Source organism: Sminthopsis crassicaudata, chromosome 1 (assembly GCF_048593235.1).
Source record: "Sminthopsis crassicaudata isolate SCR6 chromosome 1, ASM4859323v1, whole genome shotgun sequence".
NCBI lineage: Eukaryota > Metazoa > Chordata > Mammalia > Dasyuromorphia > Dasyuridae > Sminthopsis > Sminthopsis crassicaudata.
In genome coordinates, this window is record NC_133617.1 from 208,549,300 (window position 1) to 208,569,987 (window position 20,688).

At 33.4% G+C, this 20,688-nt stretch overlaps 1 protein-coding gene across 4 annotated transcripts in view; it reads left to right on the plus strand.

The window, feature by feature from the left end:
• The window catches only part of TMX3 (thioredoxin related transmembrane protein 3), an 82,183-nt gene that overhangs the window by 12,184 nt on the left and 49,311 nt on the right, over window positions 1-20,688 (plus strand). For 3 of the 4 annotated variants that reach the window (XM_074274177.1, XM_074274170.1, XM_074274184.1), the window contains one exon: window positions 18,084-18,129. In XM_074274177.1, the coding sequence (XP_074130278.1) occupies window positions 18,084-18,129 (46 nt within the window). Of the gene's footprint in view, window positions 1-9,829; window positions 9,849-18,083; window positions 18,130-20,688 lie in introns of those variants that run through there. The other variant, XM_074274192.1, reaches the window with a different exon arrangement.

Genomic DNA, 20,688 nt, shown 5'->3' on the forward strand with positions numbered 1-20,688 from the left:
TAATAAATCCAAGAGTTAATTTCTTTCTCCTCTGATGTTTATAATATCATTCTTCACATAAAAATCAAATATATATTTGGAACTTATTGTGGTATATAGTACAAAGTTTTAAACTATACCTAATTTATTAGACTACTTTCATTTTCCAGTATTTTTTGTGAATAATGAATTCTTATCTCAGATGTGTTCAGTTTTTGTAAATAGGGTATACATAATTAAGAAAAATGCATACCTTTTCCCCTTTAGTAATTTCTAGTGATGTGCATATCTGCATTTTCAGAAAGTATTCATACTGAATTTTCTTTTTGTTTATCTTCTGTCAAGTTTTTCTAGGTATGAAAGGAATATATTGAAATTCTTTCATTAATAGTTTATTGTTTATTTTCTCCTATAATTCATGAATCTTTTTAGTATTTAGATAATAGGTCTTATAGTGCATATTTGGCATTAATATTGATTGATTATGATGCTTTTAAGAATAATTTAATTTCTCTATATATCACTTTTATATTGTATGTCTTTATTGTCATCTTCTCTGAGATCCTGATGGTTATTCCTGCTTTTTTGAGTTTACATGAGTCACAATGTTTCAGCTTCTTATTTTAACTATATGAAAATCTTGTTTCAAGTGTGTTTCCTATAACAACCTATTGTTGGATTCTACTTTCTAATACATTCTATTAATCTTTGCCTCTTTTATGGATGACCTTATCCCATTCACTTTTATTATCAAAATCATGGTAGTATTACTTTAAAGTTTGCAAAGTATTTTGTATACATTACTTCATTTGATACTTGTGACAACCTATGGTAGGTGAAGTTTTTGTCCTGATTTTACAGATGAGGAAACAGACCAAGAGAGTTTATTTTAATTGCTCAAAGTCATAAAATTGGTAATTCTTTGAGACAGGATTTGAACTTCTTTTCCTGTATTCAAGTCCAGTTCTCTATCTTTAGATCCACTGAGTTAATTTGTTATTATTAGTGATATTATTTCCCTCCATCCTGTTTCTTTTTGTATTTTTCCTCTTTTTGTCTTTTGTCTCCTTCTTTACAAAAAGAGATGGTAAAAGAGGACAGTGCTTAACACAATTAAATGCTTTGTAATTTGATCTGTTTTATTTATGACTATTCCTTCCCTTACATAATTTACTTTCTCTTTTAATCTTCTTTCCCCTTTTCTTGCCTATCTTATTTTCACTCCTATGAAGAACTTGATTTCTTTGCCAAACTGTAATAATGTCCAGCTATCCTTTGTGCTGTTAAGATATTTTTGTGATTCCCGTTTTCCCATTCCTTCCTGTTTGTATATTGTTCATCTTATGTAACCTTACTATGTGAGACATTAAGTTTTTGCTCCTTTTTCTTCCTCTCACATAGTAAAATCTTTTTTATTTTTTTATTTTTGTACTACCTTTATATTCTTTTAAGAAGATCAAAACAAAATTTAAATCAATCTAGGGCTCTGTATTATTTAATGCTTTCTGTGACCTTTGAAAATAGTAGACTTCCTGATTGCCTTGGCACTGCTTTGCATCTGCTACTTGCTATGACTCCTGCAAGACTGACTACATGTTGTGTTTCCTGGGTCCTGAATCCAATCTGTTATCTATTCTTGTTCATTTTGCTTTCATAAATATCTGTCCTATATGCAACTTCTTTCCATTGATACTGCCATCACTGTGGTATAGGACCATGAATGTCACCTTTTTATCTGGACTATGAAAATAGCCTTGTGGTCTCCTTGTTTCCTGCCTTAGAATATCCTGCACTTAGATGTCATATTGATCTTCCTAAGGTATAGATCTAACCATTTCACCCACTCTTCCTGTCTACACACCTTCTTTCATTAATCTCCAGTGACTCCCAGTTGTCTTCAGGATAAAATATAAAATCTTCTGTTTGGTATTTATAAAATGGCCACATCTAACCTTTCCAGTCTTACTGTACCTCATCCCCACATACTCTGAGATCTAGTGACACTGGCCTATTTTCTGTTTTTTGCACAAGAAATTCTATCTATATACTGGGCATTTCATTGCCTGTCCTCATTCTTAGAACTCTCTCCCTTCTCGTTTTTATCACCAGGCTTCTTTCAGATCTTAGCTAAAAATCTCTTGCTTTCCAAGTTTTCTTGATCCCCGTTAATACCAGTGTCTTCTCTTTGTTGATTATTTCATTTTTATCTTGTGTGTATTAATATGTAAGTATATGTGTACCTTAATTTGGCACAATGCTGTCCCCTTGTGACCTTGAGGGACTATTATGTACCCTTCCTTTGTATCTCTAGCACTTAGCACACTGCCTGGCATATAGTAAAATGCTTAATGAATGCTTGTTTACTAACTCACCTCTTAGAATTCCTTCTTTCAAGACTTAAGCTCAAGCAGTGTATTCTATATAAAGTTTTTCCTGATCTTCTTAATTGCTACTGCTTTATCTCTTTAAACTTCCTTATTTTTTGCATGAACATATACACACCTATCCATGGGCATCCATAGCTATCAATGAGGAAAATCCAACCATACTGGGAAAAGGCCCTGAATTCTCCTCGACAGTTGTCACTGATGAGCAATTAAGGCCCCAACAACCCTGAAAATAGTGATACAGAACCCCAACACATAGGCTGTCCTTTAAGCCTATCTCTTGTGGTCAGTATCCAGGGAGGCAAAACTTGTGAAGATGTTCACAATTCCACCAACAGTTACCATTACTTATCAGAGAGACAAGCCACCTCCTAGCTAAAACAGCAAATCATCCAGAGAGAGGGACAAATGGAGTATTGTGGAGACAGGCCTAGGACTAACCCCTCAAACTCCAGGAGTTTGAGGAGTTTCTAGACCAGGGCTTTTTTTTTTTTTTTTTTTTTTTTTAATGAAAAGGAAAATATTATTTTATTTTATTTTTTACTATCATTTTGTTTTTCAAAATACATGCAATGCAAAGATAATTTTCTTTTCTTTTTTTTTTTTTTTTTTTACATTTTTTTTTATTTTATATATATATATATATATATTTTATAATATTATCCCTTGTATTCATTTTTCCAAATTACCCCCCCTCCCTCTATTCCCTCCCCCCGACGACAGGCAATACCATACATTTTACATGTGTTACAATATAGTCTAGTACAATACATGTGTGCGAATATCATTTTCTTGTTGCACAATAAACATTAGAATCCGAAGGTACATGCAACCTGGGCAGACAGATATTAGTGCTAACAATTTTCATTCCCCTCCCAGTGTTTCTTCTCTGGGTGTAGCTACCTCTGTCCATCATTGATCAACTGGAAGTGAGTTGGATCTTCTTTATGTTGAAGATTTCCACTTCCATCAGAATACATCCTCATACAGTATTATTGTTGAAGTGTACAGTGATCTTCTGGTTCTGCTCATTTCACTCAGCATCAGTTGATTTAAGTCTCTCCAGGCCTCTCTATATTCCTCCTGCTGGTCATTTCTTACCGAGCAATAATATTCCATAACCTTCATATACCACAATTTACCCAACCATTCTCCCACTGATGGACATCCATTCATCTTCCAGTTTCTAGCTACAACAAAAAGAGCTGCCACAAACATTTTGGCACATATATGTCTCTTTCCGCTCTTTAGTATTTCTTTGGGATATAATCGCAGTAGTAGCGCTGCTGGGTCAAAGGGTATGCACAGTTTGATAACTTTTTGGGCATAATTCCAGATTGCTCTCCAGAATGGCTGGATTCTTTCACAACTCCACCAGCAATGTATTAGTGTCCCAATTTCCCCACATCCCCTCCAACATTTGTCATTATTTGTTCCTGTCATCTTAGCCAATCTGACAGGTGTGTAGTGGTATCTCAGAGTGGTCTTAATTTGCATTTCTCTGATCAGTAGTGATTTGGAACACTCTTTCATGTGAGTGGATATAGTTTCAATTTCTTCCTCTGAGAATTGTCTGTTCATATCCTTTGACCATTTATCAATTGGAGAATGGTTTGGTTTCTTATAAATTATGGTCAGTTCTCTATATATTTTGGAAATGAGACCTTTGTCAGAACCACAAAGATAATTTTCAACATCCATCCTTGCAAAACCTTGGATTTCAAAATTTTTTCCCTCCCTTCCTACCCTGTCCCTCCCCTAGACAACAAGTAATCCATTATAAGTTAAACATGTGTAATTCTTTTTTTTTTTATTTAGAATTTTTTCCCACAGTATATATGCATGAGTAATTTTTTTTAATAATATTATCCCTTGTATTCATTTTTCCAAATTATCCCCCCCTCTCCCTCCACTCCCTCCCCCCAATGACAGGCAATCCCATACATTTTACATGTCTTACAATATAACCTAGATACAATATATGTGTGTAAATACCATTTTCTTGTTGCACATTCAGTATTAGATTCCGAAGGTATAAGTAACCTGGGTAGATAGACAGTAGTGCTAACAATTTACATTCACTTCCCAGTGTTCCTTCTCTGGGTGTAGTTATTTCTTTCCGTCATTGATCAACTGGAAGTGAGTTGGATCTTCTTTAAAACATGTGTAATTCTTTTTTCCATATTTATGATGTGTAAGAAAATCAGATCAAAAGGGGGAAAAATGAGAGAAAATAAGCAAAAACCAAATAGCTGTAGCACAGGTACAAATACAATTTTGAGATCCACATTCAGTCTCCATAATTCTCTTTCTGTATGCAGATGGTTCTTTCCATCAGAAGTCTTTTGGAATTGCCATGAGTCCCCTAATAGTTGAAAAGAGCCAAGTCCATCACATTTGATCATTACAAAATCTTATCATTGCTGTGTACAATGTTCTTTTGGTTCGACTCACTTCACTTAGCATCGTTCATGTAAATCTTTCCAGACATTTCTGAAATCATCCTGCTGATCATTTTTCTGGCTTAGACTTTATTGTTAACATTAACAAATGCCAATGGTTTATATGGATTAAGATTGTTAATTGTTTTTAGAGGTTTTTTTGTTGGATTCTATAGAATTCTTTAAGTATACCATCATATCTGCAGAGTGTCATAATTTTCGTATTACTAAAACTAATATTTCTAGTACAGTATTGAATAGTAGTGCAGCCTTGTTGTGGGCCCTCTTGTTTCACCCTTAATCTTATTGTGACTGATCTAGTTTATCCCCATTACATATAATGCTAGCTGGTGGTTTTAGATAGATGCTCCTTATCATTTATTATTATGCTTTCTAGTTTGTTTGTTTTTTAATAAGAATGGTGTTATATTTTTGACAATTTGACAAATTTTGCTTTTTCTGCATCTATTGAGATAATCATATGAAGTCTGTTAGTTTGGTTATTGATTTAGTCAATTATGCAGATTTTTTCCTAATATCCTAATGTGCCTACATTCCTGGCATAAATCCTACTTAGTCATAATCTATTATCCTGGTTTTAAATTGTAATCTCTTTGCTAATATTTTATTTAAGATTTTTGCATCAATATTCATTAGGGAAATTGACCTATAATTTTCTTTTTCCTTTCTGCTTTAGGTATCAGCACCATATCTGAAAAAAAAAAAAGGAATTTGGTAGAACTCCTTATTTCCCTATTTTCCCCAAATAGTTCATATAGTATTGAAATTAATTGTTCTTTAAAAGTTTGGTAGAATTCACTTGTAAATCCATTTGGTCCTTCCTAGAGATATTTTCTAAGAGAGTTCATTAATAGCTTGTTCAATTTGTTTATCTAAAATGGGACTAAGTAAATTTATCTTCTCCTCTGTTAATCTGGGCAATCTATATTTTTGTAAATATTCTTCCATTTCACTTAGATTATCAGATTTATTGGCATACAGTTAGGTAAAATAGCTCCTAATATTGCTTTAATTTCCTCTTCATTGGTGCTAAGTTCAATCTTCTTTTTTGACACTAGTAATTTAATTTTCATCTTTCCTTTTTCTAATCAAATTAACTAAAGCTTTATCTATTTTGTTGTTTTTTTTTTTCATAAAAATAACTCTTAGTTTTGTTTATTAGTTCAATGATTTCTGTACTTTCAATATTATTAATCTCTTCCTTTTTTAAAATTTCTAATTTGATATTTAATTGAGGGTTTTAAAATTTGTTCTTTTTCTAGCTTTTTTTAGTTATATAACTAATTAATTGATTTTTTTTTTTTTTTTTTTCCTCTTTCTCACTTTATTCGTGTAAGCATCAAGAGTTATAAAATTTCCCCTAAGAACTGCTTTGGCTTCATCCCATATATTTTGATATGCTGTCTCGTTATTTTTATTCTTTTGGATGAAATTAGTGACTATTTCTATGGCTTGTTGTTTCATCTACTTTACTCTTTAGGATTAAATTAGTTTCCAATTAATTTTTTTTTTCCCCAGGACCCTTTATTACCTGTTGTTTTTAATTGCATCATGATCTGAAAAGGATTCATTTACTATGTCTGCCTTTTCTGCATTTGATTTTGAGGTTTTTAATGCCCTAATACATGGTCAGTTTTTGTGTGGGTGCTATATACCTTAGAATTAAAAAAAAGTATATACCTATGATTAAAATTTCCGTATTTTCAATAAATGTCCATCTTTTCCCATGAAAGATAATGCCTAATTTTCCTGAGTAGTTGATTCTTGGTTGTGATCCAGGATCCTTTGCCATATTTTAGGCAAATATTGTCGTATTCTAGGCCTTTCTGTCCTTTAAAGTGGAAAATGCTAGGTTCTGGAGATTCCTGATTGTAGTCCTTGATATTTGAATTGTTTCTGGCTGCTTGCAGTGTTTTTCCTCCATGATCTGATAATTTTGGAATTTAGCTACAATATTCCTTGGAGTTTTTATTTTGGTGGTACACTATCAGGAGGTGATTGACAGATTCATTCAATGATTATTTTACCTTCTGATTCTAATACATCAGGGTAGTTTTGTTTGATGATTTCTTGAAAGGCATTGTTGAGGCCCTTTTTTTTTATCATGGTTTTCAGGTAGTCCCAAATTCTTTGATCCTGAATCTATTTTCCAGGTCGGTTTTTCCAATGAGGTATTTTATATTTTCTTCTACTTTTTTTTTTTTTTTTTTTTTTTTTTTTTTTGCTTTTATTTGATTAATTCTTGATGTCTCATTGAATCATTTACTTCCATTTGTCCAGTTTTCATTTTTATTGAATTGTTTTCCTTCAGTTGGTTTTTTTACTTCCATTTGAATTTGGACAATGGTACTTTTAAAGGAGTTGTTTTGTTCAGTAGATTTTCTTTTCCATTTCACCAATTCTATTTTTTAAGAAGTTGTTCTCTTTCTCCATTTTGCCAAATCTTTTTTTTTTTTTTAAGAAGTTTTTTGGTATATATTTTTTCCTATTACACTAAATGTATTTTGTAAGGAGTTGTTTTCTTTAGTCAGTTCCTTTGTTTCTTTTTTCAAACTCTCCTGCAAAACTTTCATTTCTTTTCCCTATTTTTCTTCTAGTTCTTTTTAAAGATCCCTTTTGAACTCTTCCAAGGGAGCCTTTTGAGCTGGAGTCCAATTCATGTCCCACTTTGAGTTTTCATCTGGAAGTGTTTTGTGAACTCTAGTCAGAAGTGTTTTTGTGAGCTCTGGACTTGGTGTTCTTCTGAGGTTGTATTCTGTTCTTCCCCTTCTTCATAGAGCTTTCTAGTCAGAGCTTTTTTTGCTCATTTTAAAGATTGTGGTCTGCTCCTAGGTCCTAGGGGAGATTGTCCCAACCTTCCTCTTAACGGGTGGTAAGGATTTCTCACTGCCCTGGAGTTGGTGGTACTGTAGGCTTCTATACTGGCTGGGCCTGACCAAATTGTACCTGTTATACTAGAGTTCACGGGTTCACTATTTGCTTTTTCTAATTGCATTGGAAATCTCACAACTAGTCTGCTAATCCACTGGCCTTCTGAACCAGGACAGAGTAGTTAATACTGCTGTATATTGGCTAAGAGTCTCCTACTAGGTTTTTTCTGTGCCAAATCTTCCCATGCTTTGCTTTACATTGGGCCAAGTTTCCCCCTGCCCAATTGAGACAGACTTTTCCTGAAGTCCTTCCAAGATATTTTTGCGAAAATTAATACACTCCAAATATTTGTGGGTTCTGCCTCTTCAAAATACATTCAGGGGCTTGATTTAATATCAATTCTGAGGGAAGTTAGGAAGAGCCCGGGCAAAGACCTGTCTACTCTCTGCTATATTCTAGATTTAGCTTTTTAAACTTTTTCCACTTGGGACATCTATTCACCCAAGAAACTTTTACATATCCCCATCTAGAATCTGAATTTAAATGTTCAGGCAGTGTTCTTGCTTGTGTGTTGTGAAGTATGCATGTTACATGTTCAGAACCAAAGCTGCAGTGAAGTTGCACAATATTTCACAGGCAAGGGCTGCCAGAAATCCCTTTGATTCATTACACATTTGATTGTGAATTAATATTTGATCATTGCATTTAGAACTGTTTTATTGTTGCCAAATTTTTTTGCAACCCCCACATTCATTTATGTGATCCCATATGGGATTATGGCCCTAAATTAACTATCCTAAATTGAACTTTCAACTCACCTCCTCATCAAAGAGAGAAATCTTGATGGAGAAAGGGTCCACAATCTTCATGACAGAACCCACCATCTGTTTCTGGCCAGCCAAATTTGACTAGCGGGTACCTCCAAAAGCCCCAGAATAGAAGTATTTCACTCTCTTGCCAAGACCTCCATTCCTTCCCCAGGCCTTGTTGCTTCCCCTGGGAGCAATCTTTTTGAAGGTAGGACCTGTTACTTGCCTCTGACAGTGCTATAACATTCACTTAGTTGTTGTGACTTACTGAAGACCTGGGGAAACAAAAGATTTTGTCACCGAAGTCCTTGATACTTTGAAATTGTTCAAGTTTAGAAATCGGCATGATTTTATCAGTGTTAACAACATTAAAGACGATGGTTTTGGGGCAGCTACTTGGCGCAGTGAATAGAAAACCAGCCTTAAAGTCAGGAGGACCTGAGTTCAAATCTGGCCTCAGACACTTAACACTTCCTATCTGTGTGACCCCAATTGTCTTAGCAAAAAAAAGAAGAAGATAGTCTTCACTTTGCTGCTGTACTTTTAAATACCACTGGACCTTTCCTTCTGATTTGCAGCCTGAACCTCTGGTAGATATTCTCTCCTAGAAATGTGAACTTCTTGAGAATAAGGGTTGTCTTGTCTTGTTACTTCCAATGTTTAACACAGTACTTTACATGCACTAACACAAATGCTTTCTCATATATTGTGAATAGTGTGAAAGAAGTAAGGTGTTATAGATCTATTGATGAAAGAGACCTCAGATGACCTATGGACCAAAATAATCCTTGAATAATTGAGGAAATTCAGGTCCAAGAAGATAGAGTGAATTCTCTAAGTCACAAATCCTACACTGTGTCAATCTTCAGAGCTTGTGATTTTGCCGTTGTACCCATTGTTGTTGTTATTGTTTGTCTTTGTTCTTGAAGAGGACCATGAAGGAAGTGGTGTCATGACATGCAAGTGAATTAAATTTTAAGTGAAGGAGGGCTGTGCAAAATTATCTGATGAATCACTTTCCCCTACAGCACTATTAAGTTCCAGTGGCAAGATAAAGATCAAGAGGATTGGGTGAAATGGGCCACCTTAGACTTTTTAAACTAAGGTCTTCTACAATTCCCAGTTTGACTAAGGCTGCACCCATTCAGCTGTTTTTATGTCCCTGGTATATACCTAACATATTCATAGTAATGAATTTTTAAATTATAATTGCTGTAGACTTGGATGGCATTTTATTTAAATCTTTTGCCTTAATATTCATTAGTGCTATTAGTCTATAATTCTTTTTCTACTTTTTCCATAATTTTAGGTTTTCTGGAATATTTTTGTCTCTTGAAGAGGTTGGTAAAGTTCTTTTTTATTTATTGAGAATGATTTATTTAGTTTAGATACTGTTTTTTCAATTGAAAAGTTAGACAAAAGGGCATTTTCTTTTGTTGATAATTCCTTTATTACATGTTCTTTTTCACTTTTCCAGTTTGGGTTGTTTAATGTTATTAACTCATGTCCTATTAATTTGACTGTTTTACGTCTTAATGGGTTTTCTTTAATTTCTTTGTTTTGTTATCAGTTACACATACTCAGTTCTGATAATTATTTTCTTGTAAACAAATTGCTTCATTGTTGAAATTTTCCTTGTTCATTTTTATTTGGGGTAATTTTCTTTCTTTTTTTTTTTTTTCTGGGGAATTAAAAGCCTTACCATATTTTTTAGTCTTTAATATTTAAAGAATAGGAAAAACGGGCACATTAATGCATTGCTGATGGAGCTGGAAATTGGTTCAGCCATTCTGGAAAGCAGTTTGGAACTATGTTCCAAGTTATGAAGTGTGGTTAATCTCATTAGTAAGCCTATATCCCAAAGGGACCAAAGAAGGAAGAAAATGACTCCATCTCTCTCTTCAACTCCATCTATATTATGTATATGTACATACACACATAAATCACAGATGCAAAGTTATCTCAGCTCATTTTGTAGAATCAAAGAATTTGAAACTAAGGGAGAGCTTATCATTTGAGGAATGGCTGAACATTTTAATATGGATATAATACAATACTATTTTCTAAGAACTGATGAAAAGAAACTTTTTCACAGAAACCTGGGAAGATTTGTATGGACTAATACATAATAAAATGAGCAAAGTAAGGAGAATATAATAATACCATTGTAATGTAAATAACTTTAAAAGTCTTAAAAGAACTCTAGTCAACAAAATGATTGACTATTGCAAAAGACTTGCAAATAAAGGTTCTAAAAGATGAAGCATCCCTCATGTCATTTGCCTGAAAGAGGGTAGACTTCAGGGTACAGAATGAGACATTCTTTTGGTCCTGGCCAATAGGAAATTTATTTTACTTGGCCAATTTATTTGTTGTGAGGATTTTTCTCATGTACCCCCATTGAGGATGTGAAATATGGAGAAAAATAATTTTTTAATTTTATATGCTTCTGCAATTATGTTTTTCCCAGAGGAATATTATTTCTCTAAAACAATGTTTTAAAAGTTTGTGGTCATTTCAGTGTATCAGCTCCAAAGATGTCTCACTTGTCTGTTTTGTTCTCTCAGCTTTCTTCTTAGTCACTCCTAGGTAATTTATTTAAGTGTTTCATTGATACCTTTTTCTATCTCCTTTTTTGGAGGTGGGAGGAGAGGAAAGATCATTATTATCACTTAGTTCCCTTCTTCTTCTGACCTCCTTTGCAAAAAAAGAGCAACCCTTGCCATACAGCAAGTTAGCATTATCAATCAGAACAGAACCACATATTGGTCATGTACAAAAATTTACATGTCATTTTGCCTTTTTTTTAGATATCTCCCTCTCTTGAGAGATAAGGGGATCTTTATTCATCTTTGGTTAATAAAGTCATGGTTGTTGATTGCATTGTTCAGAATTCTTGAGCATTTCAAATTTTGTTTTTATAATGTTGCCATCATTATGGAAATTGTTATTGTTTTGCTCAGCTCACTCTGCTACAGTTCATACATGTTTTTTTAGCTTCCCTTAAATCATTCCCTTTGTCATTTTTTTGTTAATTATTTTACTACATTTGTACACCACAGGTTTGTTGTTTTTTTTAATCTCTTCAGGGCATAATGTCTGGTGTCACAGGATCAGTGGGGTAATTCATAGTGTTCTAGTTTGGGGCCTGACTTGGGTTAGTCTCATTGTGTTTTAGTTTCAATATTAGAACAAAATAAGATACTCTTAAATCATTCAGAAGTCAACAAAAGATGCTTTCCTTAGCCATAGGAATATAAGAATATTAAAAAAAATAAAATAAACATTGAGGGCACTCCGTATTGCTTCACATAAATGAAGTTCCCTTTCCTGAGTTACCCAACAGCTTCTCTTGGCTACTTTGTATTCAAGTAACCAAAAAGTGATGACAGGATGAAAATTTAATCTACTGAGCCAGTTAAATCTCAAGAATGGTTTCATTGACTTGCACTGAGGGTTAGAATCTTACTAGAGCAGGATTAGTATATTAGTCACACCACTCTTCTGTGACCTTTCTAGATTCCAGAATTGACTTTTTAGAATGGTAAACCAGTTCATAGCCTTACCAACAAGTGAATTAATATGCTTTTCATATTCTTTCCATGAAGTGGTATCTTTGCTCTTTTTATTTATTTATTTTTTTCCTGGCATCATCTTTGTTGTTAATTGTAAGGAAAAATAAAACAAAATTTCAATTGATTTCTTTTTTGGGAGAGGGGGAGCAATTGAGGATAAGTGACTTGCCCAGGATCACACAGCTAGCAAATGTCTGAGGCCATATTTTAATTAGTGTCCTCATGACTGCAGGGTTAATGGTTCTGTTCACTGCCTAGGTGTCCCCTAGAGTTGTTTTCTCATGTTAATAATTTGGAGCATTTTTTCCCCATGATTTGAAAATATTTTTTGTTTTCAGAACTAACTGATTATATCCTAGCATCACTTTATCTATTGTAGAAAGTCTTTTTTTAGCATGTGTTGAAATATATTGAATGAGATTGTAGCTTATGCTAGTTATTGTGCTAGATTCTGAGAACATAGTTCAAAGAACAGAACAATCCCTACTTTCGAGGACCTACATTCTTTTGGTGTCTGAACTTTTTATTGCTTGAATTTTTAATGTTAATTGCAGTTTTCATTATATTTTGATCTTTAAAGGATGTGTTTATGCTTTCATTTAGTAAGCAAGAATTTATTCAGTGCCTCTGTATTTCAGGCATGGGATACAAAGTTAAAGACAAAAGAGTCTTTACTATCAGAGGGCTTGGATAAGGCTTGTTGTGGAGGTGGTATTTTAGCTGAGATTTGAAGCCAGAAAGTGGAGATGAGGAGGGAGGACTGTATTGCTTGCATAGTAAACAGTTAGAAAAAATGTCCAGAGCCAAGAGACAGAGTATCTTATTCATGGAACAGTAAAGAATTTATTAGTGACACTGTATAGAAGAGTATGTGTAGGGTGTAAAGTGTAAGAATACTAGAAAGGTGGAAGTGAAGGTTAGTTCTGATGGACTTTGGATTTTGTGTTTTATCTTGGAGGTAATAGGGAATTCCTGGGGGAGATATAACTGGGTCTTTGCTTTAGAAAAATCACTTTGGAAGCTGAATGGAGAATGAACTTGAGGAGGAGGTTATGAGAGTTTGTGCCAGAGTGATGGCTGTATTAGAGAAAAGAACAGATAAATTAGAGAGATACTGCAATGGTAAAATCAAGAGATTTGATAACAGATTGGATATAGTGAATAAAAGATGGTAAAGAATGAACCTGGGGAGTGGTGCCCTCTACAGTAATAGGAAAGTTTGGAAGGGGAGGGTCTAAGGAGAAAGATAATAAATTTAGTTTTGGATATGTTGAATTTTGCATGTTTATTGGACAGTTTAAGAAATCCAAAAAGCAGTTGTCAGAATTTAATCTGTATATACTACCTGGAACATCTTTCTAAATTCAGCCTTCACCATTGTTCTATTTATAGTCATTTTCATATGTATTTTCTTCTTTGTCTTTTACATTGTAATCTTATATTCTACACTCCAAGCTCCTTCATTCATCACATTGGGAATCAGAAACTGCATATTTTCAGTTTGAATGGAGTTTTTTCTCCTTCGTTTAAGGAAACACCTAAATCCTTTTTTATACTAATGACTCCTACCTTGCAGGGTTGTTGTGAGAATCAGAGATTTTAGATGTAAAATGCTTTGCACTCCTTAAAGTATGTTATAAAATTTTAAGTATTACTACAGTTACTATTACTATACTTTGTAGCTAACACTGCAGTAAAGAAGCTTGTTACTTTAGTCAGCTATCTGAGTGTGAAGTTCTTTAACCATACTGTTCTTGACTATCTCCAAAAGAAAATATTGGGATCCCAAGAGTGCAATCTAAAGAGATATTACCATAAAACCATATGAGTAGCATGTTCAGTTACCTTTTGCAGGCTATTTGTGTTTCCTCATTGAAGTTCGATGACTTTGGGGTTTGTTTTTACCAGTGGGAGACTATTCTAGGTGAATCTGGGACTCCATTACTGTTGAGCAATGAACTGTATACTATTCTTTATTCTTGAATCCCTTGTGTCTGTCTTTTCTTCCTAGTTATGTTTTGTGAAGTTTCATTCTTGGACTACTGCCACTTTTCATTTCCTCTTCTATTCAGATACATCTAAGTAGAGTTTAAAAATACAGTCACAAAATGAGGATGATTGAGTTCAGAAAGTGTCTCCAGCAAAAACAAAACAACAATAACAAAAAAAAACCTTAAGACTGCAAACCCAAAGACATATAAAGTTAAATTTAACAATTAAATTCTAAAAAAATTCTATAAGCCATCAAGAGGAAGACCTTCAAATATAAAGAAAAAGATAGTCGAATAGTACAGTACTCTATGCTTTCACTGTAGCAAGGCAAGGCATTCATTCTGCTTCTCTCTAATTTGCCTTTCTTCTCCTTACAACAACTATGTATCATATCATCATAAAAACTGAGGAACTTAACTTGTATTTTATTGATAAAATTAAATAGCTGGTGCCCCTTTTTTCCTTTTTCACAGACTACTTTTCCCACTATCTTCTCCTTCATTTCATCCTCTAAAGAAGAAATGACCCTTCTCCTTGCTAAGGCCAACCCTCTATATTTATCCTTGATCCCAATCTCTGTTGCAGATAGCTCATATATTTTAATTTCCTTTTGAGGTTCTGCCTGCCTCTTCTTTGTTATCGCTACTAGATTTTTTTTCCCCTCTCCCTCCTATGTTTCCTTATATACATTTAGAAACAGATCTTTTACTGGTCTCTCTTGTCAGGTTGTTGCTGTCTTTGCCTTCTTTATTCACTCTTCATGCATTTCTGTCAGCTGAGATGTTTGAAAAGCATATAATTTCCTCAATTCTGTTTTTTATCTAAAATAATTTGAAAATCATCATCAAATCAGATCATTTGAAAGTCATGTTAATTTTTTTTCATATATAGTTAGGCTCAGATTTGCAGGATAGGTCATCCTGGACTGCATCCTGAGCTCTGTTGTCCTTCAAAGTACATTGTTTTATTTCCTCTGATTGTCCTTCAAAGTACATTGTTCCATTTCCTCTTAAGATTTCTAATCAGAAGGGAATAGTCTGTGTTTGAGCTGTGCTTACAGCTTTGAGATTTTTCCTTATTGTTGTTTTGTTTTGTTTTTGCTGAAGATACTTTGAATTCTTTCAATAGATATTTCATTTTGTGTGTGTGTGTTGAGAAGTTCTTGGCAGTTCTCTTATTATTTCATCCATTATGATATTAAAGTATTTTTTTGTTTGTTTTTTGACTTGTCTTTTTTTCCTGGGAGACTTGTGATCCTTAGGTTGCCTCTATATATTTTGTCTTTGAGATGAGTATGAATATATTTTCTTTTAATTTTATTATTTTTTCTAGCTGTGTGACCCTGGGCAAGTCACTTAACCCCAATTGCCTCAGCAAAAAAAAAAAAAAAAAAAAATGCTTCTGTTCTTCCAGATTATCCTTCACAATGTAAATGCATATTTTTATTCCCAATTTATTGTTCTTTTTTTTTTTTTTTTTTTTAATGAGTCTTGCTATTGCTGATTCTATTTTTTCTATATTGCTAATTATTTTTGCTTTGCAGGCCAGGTAAATTCTGCTCTCATAATTCTCCTTTCTCTTTTGAATTACACAGGAATAGTGTATTGTGATCCTACTTTCTCCTCAAATACTACTATGTTCTCTTTCTTGTATTGTGTTGTATTGTTTTCCTTTATTTTGCAGTGTTTATTCATGAATGATTGAATTTGTTTACTAGATTTGGAGGTCATTTTTCCTTCAATTGTTACTGTATTTCTTTTTGATTTATCTGCTTATTTTCAAGGTCTTTTAGTTTTCTTCCTTCTGAAGTCTTCAGTTATTTGTTACTTCTTCCACTCTTCCTTCCCCCCCATGCCCATATTTTTTCCACTATTGCTCACTTTGTGAATCTATCCCTATTTATTGTTGTTTCCTTGGGAGATAGGTCTCAAATCAGCTCCTTCTCCAGTGCTGGGCTGTCCCATGGAGTCTCTGACCCCAATTTACCTTAAGATGCTCAAGACTATCCCCAGATGATTGCTGTGTTTTTGCCTTCAGGCTTGGTACAGTGATGCAGACTCCACCTACTCTACCACCCTCAGTATCCAAGTGTTCCTGTCCTCTTGTTCTATTCATCTCCCCCTATTCATTAATTCTTTGACCTGCACCAACAGTTTGGATGTTTGCATTGTTGTCAAGGGTTATATTTCCAGGCAGGTTTTTCCTCAGAATTGGTTGTAGCTGGCTAGTTGCATTCCTTAAGCCTGGAATCTGGATCTTCAAGAGACTGGAAAGGGAATGAGGGAATAGGGAGGGACTAGTATGGAGGGGAAGCATGTTAATTGTTAGCCTTTGTTGTGTTCTTGGGTGTGCTAGCAGAGATTCATTGCTAATAATTCAAAGTTATCAAATAAATCACTGTATATCCTTGCCTTTCATAGTCTCTGATACCTTGTTTGATAATAATTTATTTCCAAACCATCTTCATTGTTTTGGTCAAAAAATAAGTGCTGTCAGGTTCCTTTATCTAGTGAGCTTTTAGTGTAGGGATTCCTGAATTACTTTTCCACATTGCTTTTTTTACCTAGCTTTATGAATTTGGAGAAGTGTTAGAATTTTCTCAGGAAGTGAAGATAAATAATTTTAATTAATTTTTATTATAGAAACTTTATGGAAAATGGATGTTTAAGAAAGATTCATATGATACCTGAGTGGAGGATAGACTGGAATAGGGAGATACTTGGGGCAGGGAGACCTACCAAAAGGGAATTTCAATTGTACTGATATGGGGTAATGAGGATCTGCACCATGAGATTGTCACCATGAGATTGTCAGAGAAGAGATGTTAGAAAGATAAAAATGACAGGACTTGACAACAGATTAGATTTGGTGATTAAGAATAAAGGATTGAAGATGATCTCTTAGTTGCAAGCCTAAGTGATTGAATGAGTGTTATCATTATCTCTATCTTCTTCTTTTTAGTATAATTCGTAGAAAAAGTTGTATTTATCCCATCTTCACGTTAGTGAAGACTTGAGGTCTTCATTAGTAATAGAGAAATTAGGATGAGAGGATGTTTGGTAGGAGCAATAATAGATTACAATTTTAGACACCTTGAATCTAGGATGATTATAGGATATCCATTTTGAGATGACTAATAGATTGGTAGAGAAGCAAGAGAGAGGTTAAGATATGAATATGAACTTACAGATCTGAGAGTCATCTGCATAAAGCTGAGAGTTGGACCCTTTGTAAAGTGATGAGATCAAGTGAAATAATAATTAGAAAGGAGACCAATACAGAACCCTGGGGGAATGCCTACCATTAGCAGGTATCAGCTATATAAAGATCCAGCAGAGAGCACTGAGAAACAATAGCATACAGATATAAGGAGAACCAAATTGGAGTAGTGATATGGAAACCTAGAGAGAATACAATATTAAGAATAATATTAAAGATTTATAGTTTCAGATATAGAGAAGTCAAATACGAGGTTTGATAAAAGGCCATTAGATTTAACAATTAAGATATCAAAAATGGTCAGCTAAGGAATTGTGATTTTTGTTAAAGGGAGAAATGTCCAAACCAATAAAATGAAAAAATTATTTATATAAGTAAAACTCATTTTACTTTAACAATTTTAAATTCATGAATACAAGTAAAAAGTAATTTTAAAAATGTAGATACGAAATTCCCATTTTCTTGTTATCTTCTTGTTAGGTAGTAAGCATTTGTCAAGTTCTTACTGTATATTGAGCATTATGTTAAGCACTGAGGATACCAAAAAAAAAAAAGAAAAAGAAAGACTAAAATCAGTTTCTTACTCTGGTGAAGCTCACAGTATATATTAAAAGTTCAAGGATCAGGGGTGTTCCTTCTACCTATAATAATACAGATTTGTATGTAGTCATAGTTTTAAAACATAGTATCATCTGTGCCTTGATGAGGCTTTTGGATTAAGACTTTAGTGAAGAATTGGTGTAAACATAAAGAAGATTGAATTTATTTATTGTTCTTTTAATTTTCCAGGCATTGCTTCAGAATTTGGAGTTAGAGGATATCCAACGATTAAGCTGTAAGTTGAGTCAAATGTGGTTGTTAAATATGCATTTTTGTCAATTCGCTTAGTTTTTGAGACATATAATCAACATTAATAGTATGTTATGATTTATAAAGGACTTTCTTGACATCATTTTTTGGGAATTAAGTAGTGAAAGTAGTATCACTCATTTTACAGATTATGGTGATAAGGCTCAAAGAGATGGAATTTGTCTATCATACAACTAGAAATCAATGAAGTCTAGATTTGAGCAACCAAGTTCATTTCTCTGAATCTTATGCTCCAATGCAACATATTTTTAGATTTATCTTGGCATACCAACTTATACTATCACATCATCATACTTTAAAAAAAAAAAAGAAAAAGAAAACCAGGCCCTTTGATTACCAAAAAAACACTGAACTTAGAATCAGAAGCTTGTGTTTCAGTCCTGCTTTTTCTACTGAGTAGTTTATGTACCCTGTTTGTAAACTCTGAAGTGCCTCAGTTTCTTATTTATACAGTGATTTAGTTACCTGCCTTTTAGCATTGTTGTAAAGACTACTTCAGATAATACATGACAAGTAATTTGTAATATATAAAATACTATAAAATATTAGCTATTATTATGATGATTGAATGCTTACAGGAAATGCTGCCATTATTTAACTTTGGAATTTTGTGTTTAAAGGGAAACTATTCTAGATCATCGCAATTAATCAGAATGTGAGTTAAATGATAATTTGTATTTGTTGATCTACTGGTTGTAGTCCACCAGAACTGAAACACATTTCCTGGGATTTATAGATAATTAATTACATCATATTTTGGAATCTTTTCCTTAGAGTTGGTTGCTGCAGTTATTTTATTGTTCAAAGAGCAATTGCTTAAAGATTATGGACAATATACAAGAAAGCAATTTTATTTTAATTAACTTAGTAGTTTTCATTGCTGCAATTTTAAAAAAGGGAAGAGAGTGGTCTTCTCAGTGTAAATCAGTAAGTTTGGTTTTAATTCCTTGGAACATTCTAAGACACATGATTAAAAAAGACAGTTGGCAAACATTTATAAGGTGAAGTAATGATATATTCATCAACAACAGATCATGTCATGCTAACTTAATTTCCTTCTTGACAGTATAATTAAATAACCAGTAGATGAGAGGAATGATGCAGATATATTTTATTTGTATCAAAAGCTTTTTGTAAAATATGTCATATAATTCTTTTGTAAAAGATGTGTTTGTCTTTGTGTATATAAAGAGTGAGAGATTGAGATTTAACAGTAAAGTAATAAGAGGGATTCAGAACTATTTGGAAGGCTATACACAAAACTATTAACTTCCTATTTACTTAGTTTAACTTAATTACCATGACCACCTATTCTACTTCACCTCAACAGTGTAAGAGAAATGGCCCTGTCCTTGATCTTGCCAAAACTTGCAAAGTTTCCTATTTTGATATTCACAAACCACAAAACTCCTTAATTTGATAAGTCTTTTATCATGATATGAATCCTTTCCCTTTTTGTACTTTCCATCTAACAGTGTGATCTCAATTCTTTTGTTGATTATTTATTGCAGCCTATTCAAACTTACTATATACTTCAAATACACAACATACTTTACCACCTAGAATCTGTGCTGAATTTACATCACAGTGTTGAATACTTTTGGGGAGCATATATCTTTGTTTTGTGTTTTGTCTGATATTTATTATAAGAGGGCATTTTTGATGATAAATCTATCATGAAATTTTGAAAAGTCTTATATGTATGGGAGAAAACTAAATGAGTAAAACCAGATGCCCTTTTTTGGTAATCAGAAAAAGTAAGCATAAAGAGTTCTGATTTTCTACAACTTTTAGTCAATTATCATTTGGGAAAACCCACTTTTTTTTTTTTTTTTTTTTTTTTTTTTTTTTTTTTTTTTTTTTTACTGATACTTTCATAAAGAATATCTTTACTTAGTGTATAAATCCCTCTTAGACATTTTATATGGATAAGAAAAAATATATATACACATTTACATCTAAATAGATATATAAGTATATATATGCATATCAATAGATGCATATATATATGTAAACTTTCTTTGTTTCTTAGTTTCTTATTTCCTTTTTTCCTTCCTCCTTCCTCCATTCCTTTGCCCTTCCCCCTCCTCCCTCCTTTTCATCCTTCCTTCCTTCTTGCCTCCCTCCCTCTCTTTCCCTTTCTTTCCTTTTCCCCTTTTTCATTCATTGTCTTTTTCCCCTCCCTCCCTTCCTGCATTCTCTCCCTTTCTTCCTCCTTTCCTTTTTTTCTCTTCCTTCCTTTTTCCTTTCCTTCTTCCCCTCCCTCTGTCCCTTCCTTCCTTTCTTCCCTTCCATCCCTCTTATATATTCCATAGGTATCTATTGCATAGATGGCTATATGTAGCCATACATTAGACATTATACAGAGTTAGATCTGTCTAATCTTTGCTCCCAAATCCCACAGGCAGGGACAGGCAAGAATCTCCTCTCCTCTACCTCAGAATGAGTTTTAATCTTGTTTACTTTAATCTTACCTTGTCTCCTGGGAAGAAAAGCCAAAAAGTAAGGGGGAAAGTATAGATAG